The sequence below is a fragment of the Lygodium microphyllum genome, chromosome 27 (assembly GCF_053477565.2).
Source record: "Lygodium microphyllum isolate KBCC chromosome 27, Lygodium_microphyllum_v1.1.10, whole genome shotgun sequence".
In the NCBI taxonomy this organism is placed as follows: Eukaryota; Viridiplantae; Streptophyta; class Polypodiopsida; order Schizaeales; family Lygodiaceae; genus Lygodium; species Lygodium microphyllum.
Genome location: NC_141161.1, coordinates 106,600,486 through 106,609,194, shown reverse-complemented (window position 1 = coordinate 106,609,194; position 8,709 = coordinate 106,600,486). Strand labels below are relative to the sequence as shown.

At 39.5% G+C, this 8,709-nt stretch overlaps 1 protein-coding gene across 2 annotated transcripts; it reads left to right on the top strand.

Moving 5' to 3' along the window:
• Positions 1-5,407: 5,407 nt before the first annotated feature.
• On the top strand, positions 5,408-8,297 carry LOC148012687 (uncharacterized). 2 transcript variants are annotated; one of them, XM_087669268.1, is made up of 6 exons: positions 5,408-5,619; positions 5,797-6,125; positions 6,791-6,917; positions 6,990-7,094; positions 7,178-7,333; positions 7,516-8,297. In XM_087669268.1, exons 1-6 carry the CDS (start codon positions 5,544-5,546, stop codon positions 8,127-8,129), a joined length of 1,407 nt encoding a protein of 468 aa, XP_087525394.1. In that variant the 5' UTR covers positions 5,408-5,543; the 3' UTR covers positions 8,130-8,297. The 2 variants fall into 2 exon arrangements, with proteins under 2 accessions (XP_087525394.1, XP_087525393.1); XM_087669267.1 differs by having other exon boundaries at positions 7,510-8,297.
• The last annotated feature ends 412 nt before the right edge of the window (positions 8,298-8,709 follow it).

Here is an 8,709-nt window from a genome sequence, read left to right as displayed (position 1 = left end):
TTTATTTAAATCTAAACGATCGATTAAAAAAAAAAACAACCGATTATGCAGAACACAATGTCCCTGCATTCTTGATTATCTCAACGAGTCGAAACATATAATAATGATAATACCAATAATAGTAAGTTCTAGAACCTTTCGTGTCAAAGGTTGAACCTCCCAACTTCCAAGCAATACATTGGATCCAGTTTCGAGAAATCGTTCCTTGAGCAGGGAGCCTGGAGGACGCCTCGGTGTAAATGCAACCCGATCGTTGCTGCTGATCGCAGTACATACGTGTACTTGTCCCATCCCATTGCCTCGATCCACGTGGCGTCAACTGATTGGCTGGTCCAATTTCTAAAAAACCTTTAAACCCGGTTGAAGTGTAAGCCTAGGGTACACCTTATCACAAGACTGCATATTGATGGAACAAGTTACAAGCCTAATGGTACACCTAGGCTTTGCTGTGCATTCCCCCAAAAACTTTTCTTCATTGTCGATATAGCTAGCTATTGTCAACTTTTAACTTGAAGTATTGGAGGGATTTTCCAATCGATGTGTCGATTTCTTTAAACCTAGGACTTTGTGATTTTGGAAATTTTAAACATACACATTTTACCTTCAACTTTTTTTTTCGGGGGGTAAATTTACAACTCATAACCTTGGTTCTTTGAGAGAGCTAGTGAGAGAGAGAGAGAGAGAGAGAGAGAGAGAGAGAGAGAGAGAGAGAGAGAGAGAGAGAGAGAGAGAGAGAGAGAGAGAGAGGGAGAGAGAGAGAGAGAAGCTTTGGGAGCCTGCATGGTAACCTCTTTGGTGAGGATCATGTGAGCCTTGCCACCTAGCAATATGAGCTTTATAAGATTTAGTACATATAAGATTTTAGGGGATGTTATGGACTGAATATGAGTTTTATGCAGTTTGGAGCACTAATTTCCTTTGTGGTTGGGTCAAACTAATGTGGATATTACTAATTAAAAGAGTAGATGGTATCACGAGATTATTTGAAGGAAAAAAAATAATAAGCTTTTTGCTCTATTGAGGGTCTAGGATCTGGCTTCACAGATTAACATATTGCATAACTGGAAACTAGGCAAATAGGTTTTTGCCTAGCCCTTTTATGTAGGTAGTATTGATATTTCAATTGTTGCCTACCTCATCAATGCCATGAATAAGACTCTCTTTTAGTGTTGTTTTGACTTGGCATTATGGTGGACCAATGGTAGCTCAATTCTATTTGCATCTTTATGGATAATGTACAATCACTTGAAGTATGCACTTTATCATGACTACATTGTATAATAGCTTTCAACAAGTATGCCCACTTAATAATATTTCAAACCTTCAGATATACTTCCTTCATATTTAGCTTTCCACATTACCATATATATATATATATATATATATAAATATAATATGAAGTTTAGGATTTAGAATCTGCAAATTGCTAGTTCAATTGCTTCAACTAGCAAAAACTTTGCACATTTATGTTGGGGGTCCAAATCATGTATTGTTAAAATCACCCTATGCTTAAGCATGACTATGTCAAGTAAATTAGTCTTAAAGGAGATATGCCTTTTTCCTCAAATCTTGAAGTTAATTCTTTTATGTCCTACAATAGTACTATACAAGTATGAAACTAGGGTTGAATGTTGATTTTAAGCGATGTTTTGCATTGTTAACATGTAATAGGTATTAGGACCCTCAAAACTAGCTACACAGGCATGAGCCTACATGGTAACCTCTCACCTCTTTGGTGAAGATCATGTGAGTCTTACTGCCTACCTAGAAAATGGGAGATAGGTTGAGAAGCAACTCAAGCAAGGCCTCTTGACACACAATGACACCAATAGGGTCAAGTTTGTAGGAGGGAAGTGGATTATAAGGTGCCAATCACCTTCTCTTTGGCAAATATCATATAGAGATATTCAAATCTCTCATAAGGAGACCTTTATTTTTTCCTTATGGGATACCCACCTAGCAAAGAGGACTTCTAGAGAAGGTTTTTGTAAAATGACCATGCAAGAAGGACCCTATTGTAGTACCTTTTTGTGATTAAGGGGGTTTTCTTGATAGTGGCAACTCAAGAAGAGTTAGAGTAGATTCTAGGTTGTGTAGTTGGCCATACATGAGATTCAACACACACTTTGCATTAGAGTGCATGCTTTTTGAGTATAGGAGTCTTATGTCATGATTTCCTAGTTTAGGCCACTTGTCTTGAGCTCCTTGACTAGAGCTGCATTGGGGAATCAATACCCACGCACATACATTGGGCAAGGTACTATATGCTCCAAATTTTAGAAATGATGACGAAGTCTTGTGGGGGGAGAAATGTGCATGTGGCCCTTGGGATAAGAGGAATGAGCCACTTGAAGAATTGGAGCTTTATGATGTCAATGGTATTGGAGTATTTGTGGAACTCAAGTTTGCTCCCTTCCCATATGCATGCTTTGACTACAAGGAGTAGAAGCACTACACACAAGATAATGTCTTAAGAAGCAGATTGAGAGTGCAACATCCCTTGAGGTTGATAGACATGAAAAGAAATAGAACAAAGAAGAAAAGGAAGGGGAGCCAAGCAAGGAGAGGGCTACATCAAACCTTGAAGCAAATCAAAGGCCTAAAGGTTGGGGGATTGGCCTTTCCTCTTAGTTGAATAAGGAGTCCAAGAAGACGCAGACACAAGGCACTCCTCAAAAACAATCAAAGGAAACATCGAGGATCGAATGCAAAGCCAACAAAGAGGATGAGGCTTTGGCGATGTAGTTACACACTAAGGAAGGTAAGGTATACAAAGCTTTTGATTGACTAACTTGCTAGAACCTCCCCATTAGAAAGAGACATCTATGCAATAGTTGCATGTTAGCAAGCATGTCAAGAGGATGAATTCATGGATGAAAACTTATATTCTTATAGATAAAGCATCAAGAAAGATCACAATTAGGTTGTAGAACCTTTGAGGCTTGTGTTTGGATAGGAAAAAGGAGGTGTGCTACCACTTATTAAAGAAATATAAACCAACATTGATGGCTATGTAGGAAAAAAAGTTAGATACCTTAGAGGTAAGGGGATTCACCCCTCCATAGTATATGATCTTTATGGAGGGTTGCAGTAGGGGTAGGGTTGGTACACTCATCTCGGTGATTGAGTGGCTTATACCATCTTTGTTGTGCATTGAGGTAATTGACTTAGTGCTCTCAATCACTGTTAATGTTGTTACTTATGACATGGGTTTCTGCTCTATCTATGCCTCAAACTTGTCCCTGTCTTCTCAATTCCAAATTGAAACTTGTCCCTTGGCACAGAAAGAGTACTAAATAAAATTAAGCAAAAGATGACACCAAAAAATACATTGTTAGCTAGGGATTTGAATGTATCTTTGCATGACAATTATAGGTCACATGATTAGGGCAATACGATTGCAGAAGGAAGAAAGAGCTGGAACCAACTAGCCTTAGAGCACTTTGCATCTAGAGGATTAAAAGAGAGAAATGACTAAATTATTAGGAAGTTGAATGGCTTGAACTCACACTCTCCAAGAAAAACTCAAGAATAAAGGAGATCTGGCCAACTTCTTTGGTGGTGAATGAAGACCATATGGCCAAGTTCTTGAAAAGTGGTAGAGGAAGGAGCTACAAGGGAAAATATATGAAGAGGCAAGATGGGATGGTATTTCTTGTAGTTACCAAGAAGTGGAAACATACGTGTTTGCCAACAAGAATGGCTTCCCCATCACTTAGATTGAACTTGCTCACGTATCTCCTACTTGCAAACTATGTCAAAGAGGCAATGAGACAATGGAGCATCTTTTCAAAGAGTGCGTAGAAGGGTGAAATCAAGTTAACCTTTATAACTTTTTTTTCTTATTAGTAGTAATATGTTACAAAAATGGGCGTATAGAAAAATCATAAATTGTTGTAGATTACATATCAAGATTCTTTATATAAAGAGTTTTCCAATGATATATGGAGTGGAGGAAATTTTTGTTAGCATCTCCATTGACATGCTATTAGGTAAATGTTAACTTGCTTTGATCTAGACGAAAAGTAGGTGTGGAGTAGAGTCAAGATAGTCAAGTGGTGGATGAAGGCAATGTGGGCTTTAATGACATATTTGGGCTTGTGCTACACATGGGAAGAGAGGGTTGGAAGGTGTGCATTCAGATATACCCCTAGGGAGTGCACATTGTAACATTGTTTATATACCATGTGAATTACCGAGGGGATTGATGAGTTACATAATCTATAGCACCTATTTATACCCCTAGTTGGTTCCAGTTAACCTAAAGGACACACGCACGTGCATGTGCGTGCGTGCACGCACGCACGGGCGCGCGCGCATGCGCGCGTGCATGCGCACACGCGCACGCGCACGCGCACGCGCACGCGCACGCGCACGCGCACGCGCACGCACACACACACACACACACACACACACACACCCTTGCATTAACTTGCTATTGTTCACTTGCTTTCATCTAAAGTAGTTGTGGAGTAAAGTAAAGAAAGTCAAGTGGCGGGTGAAGGCAATATGCCCATGTAAATTCAACACAACAAGAACTTCAAAAGGAGTAAAGAAATATGCCAACGTAATTTTTTTTAAAACTAAAGCTTTAGGGGGGAGCAACACTAGTTCCTTTGGGTGATCTACACATTTTATTGGATGTTCAAAATACAAGTTAGCATATAATTGATAAAGACTAGACCTAAATGTCATCCTCAAGTGGCACATATTTTTTAACACCATACATGAGAAACTTAAGTTTTCACACTCAACGGGGTGTGCGATTCTTGGTGGGAGGGGAGGCATTGAGGAAATCATGGACAATGAATAACATTTGGAGAAGAGTGAGCAATCTAGTAACTTGAGCTATTTGTTCATGAAGTTGCTTGTTTAACCCTTGTTTGTGTTGGGTGGGATAACAATCATTTGTTGTCATTTAGTTTTCATTTCACAAAAGGGATGTGTTTTTGTTTGGCATGGACATTCTTCTTTCCTTGGTACCACTAGTAGACCCCACATAGTATGCATTGCTCTTGCATGACTTTAGCAACATTTATCAATTTACAGGTTAATATGAGCAAGTTACATGTGCTACACATGGGAAGGGAGCATTGGAAGGTGTGCATTCAGAATCACATATACCCCTAGGGGGTGCCCATTATAACCTTGTTAATATACCACGTGAAGCCACCAAGGGGATTGATGAACTACATAATCTATAGCAGCTCTTTATACCCCGAGCTGGTTTCAGTTAACCTAAAGAACACTCACTCACTCCCCCACGTGCATCTGTGTACGTGCACACATCCAGCCCTAGTTGGTTTCACTTAGACATAAAGACCCCTCAGTCAACACTCACAAACCACTCCCACTCCCACAGTCCACTCCCCCTCCCCCTCCCCCTCCCCCTCCCCCTCCCCCTCCCCTCTCCTCCACCCACCTGGCAACAAAAAAACAAACACCACGGCCCATACATATATTGACAAAATATCATAAGACCGCTCCATGTAGTTAAACAAAGCCCCCAAAATCTGTTACTGAAAGTGATTAAATCAGTATTAATGGCATCAGACAAAGAGCGGAGCATGCAGCTGCTCCGCGAGACAGTTGTATCCGGCGAAATCCCGGAATCTGATGGTACAAGAACAATGACGTCCTTATTTTAGGGCTTATTTGAAATCTTTGCAAAATGATGTTAATCTTGTCGAGTTTAACAAAATGGGTTTCACATGAATCATGCTAGCAAGTGCTGATTAATTCATTGATTCTTCCCCTGCCATAGATACTTATCTATTGCTAATACTGCTTTATCAGGCATTGATTTGAGCTGGACCCATATGATCACGGGCGATCTTAATGCTTCCACTCCCATTGATTGCATCTATTCTGATATTGCATTGCAATATGATATTGATCAGTACATGATTAATAATGCCGCTGACCCAGCAGGATTAATTAAGGGTCAAACTGTCGAATGTTTCTCTGAGCTTAATCCTGACATTCATCTCCATCACAATATGGATTACCACCCGAATCAGCGATGCAGCCGTGATGGATTATACGGGCGCTCTCTGAAAGGAAGACGGACGCTTAATTTCTTCTCTGATCAATATGTTCTTTCAGAGCCCAGTGCTTTTCCGCAGGTTTGTAACACATAGTTCTCAAATTTTCTGGAAGAATCGATTAAAATGGCCGCATGCTATTCGTCTTATATGTAAATCCTCAGCGTAATTCTCTGTGCTACGGTACATTGTCTGGGTAAACGTACTATTGTTTGAAAGGTCATGCATTACTAGGTGTACATGACAAGATGCTAATTTCTGTATAATAGGAAATCTTGGACTTACTTCTGTTTATTGCTGGTTAATTATTTGTCTAATGAGTCTAATTATTCTCTTGAAGATCATGCATCTTGCACTTAATCTTATGCATTAGTTGGTATGCATGATCAGTATAGTTACTGTTGGGAAGATCACGCATTTTGGGTTAATCCAATATAGAACTGGTTGCTTGTATTGCTAGTAGCATGATTATTGTTTGGAAGAGTATGCATTTTTGGGCTTTCCTCTGTATATCAGTGAATATTGCCCTCTATGATTAGTATGCTCACTGTTCAAAAGATCTGGAAGCTTGGGCTAAATCTTATGGAACTGTAGATTATTATAATAGTTTAATCCCATGCATTTTGGGCAGATTCCTATGTAACAGTTTAATCCTATACATTTTGGGCAGATTCCTATTCAGTGAACTGTTAAATTTTTGTCCGGTGCATTTTGGGCTTAGTCGTTGACGTAGTAAGTTTCTGCAGTTGCTCAACAGTGGCGAGATGTCGGAGGTGGCAGAGAATGATCGGTTTTCAAACACGAATGATGGCTTACTACTGTGGGTGGATGAGGATGATCATGATGTACATACTGCAACAGATCATTCCACTGGTAAAAAAAAACTGTCTACTATATGTAGCCTGCAGCAAAAGATCAACAGTGATTATTACTTGTACTGTGCAGATGTTTCGACATGTAATGCTTGGGAGCTGGGCTCAGATCTCAGATCATATATATGCTCCTCTGATCATCAGGAGCAATCTCATCATGCAGTTCTAAATCAACTAGGTAACATGAAGTAAATGATTAAATCAATTCCTGGTAATCAGATTATGGCCCAGAGTTTAGTTTCATACTTTTATATATTACAGGCCCTCGTATACTGGAAGAAGAACCAGAAGCAGCTGATGAACTTCCTGTAGCTGATCAGTACTGCAAACATCGGTATCGGAGATCATCACCTGTAGGTGCCAGGCGCCATACCAATATATCGATCGATCATCTACAAGATGGGTGGAAAACAGCGGGTAAATTGGCTTCTTTCTATTACTGCAGTGACTAGATAGTCCTGATTCAGAAGATTGCTGTGCCTAACCTCTAATTGTACTGTCTTAATTAATGAGTTAAATTATGATGTATGGGCCCTAGTATGTAAATGGTAGATGATATTCTCTCAGATTATTGTTATGTTGTACTTGCAAAGGTGCAGCTGCAGGCACAAGAAGATCAAGAGGCTCCAGAATGATCAAGGGATCTAGCATGTATCCCGATCAGAAGATCAGTTTATTCGGTCAAAAGATCAATAAACATGCAACTTGTGATCAACTCAATGTCAAGTCGAAGCTAGCCTATCCGTTCGAGCTTGTGAAGCCTTGTGGAGTGATAGATGGAGATGCCACATTGGATGAGATAAACCAACATATCAACAGCTCAGCGTATAACCATATTAATGTCAGCACCAATGGAGACCGTTATGATCCAAATGTCCAATTACCACCTTGCAGCCATGCAAATAAAAGTCCAGCTGCAGGTTCCATTAGCACATCCGATTCCACCACAATCATGTCTGGCAATTATACTCAAAGGGTTTGCTCGTCTCCTGCAGCGCCATCGCCACATGAAGCTTCTTCTGATGTTCCTAATCTGATCAATATGATGTCTTCCACTTCCACCTCCACTTCTGGCTGTTTAGTTTCTTCTAGTGTATATGATAATTATAAGCCCAATGTGAGTGTGAGCTTCTCTGGCAAGTCAGTAGTAGCTCTGACCAAGATCCACACCCAAGGTAGTGGAAGCATCACCATAAGGAGGACAAGAGGTTAGAGCCACACATCATCACACATTGATTGAGATGGCTAATCTTGTACATAATTAGGCTTAAAATTTTATACATATGGGTTTGTAAAGTTCAAACACTACATGGAAGTCCCTTACAATTGCTGAAACTAAGAGGTACCAAACATTTTCTTCCAATAATAATGTGGATATTTTGTAATATTGAAGAACATGGCACATGACTTCTTAGGGTCATAGAACTAAAGATGGCATTATTATATTTTCTTCCAGTTTAAGGATTTGCATAGCATTTAACTTAACCTCCATTTTTTTTTCGGAACATAAGTTAATTGAGTTGCGTTTTTCTTATGGTCTCAGAATATGCAAAACATAGAACGTTTTCCTGCTGTGACCTCTCAAACAAGATGAATGGATGCTTCCAATTTACTTATTTTGACTTTGTTGTTTAGTTTCATTCCATCAACTTAAATAAAAAGGGTTCTTGAAGATTGGACAAAGTTGCAGTAGTATGTATTTTGGCTTGAGATCACGCACAACAAAATTGTGGTAATCAAAGCTTTATCACTCTAAAATTAATAGATGACAATGTGATAAGTCAATGTAAGGC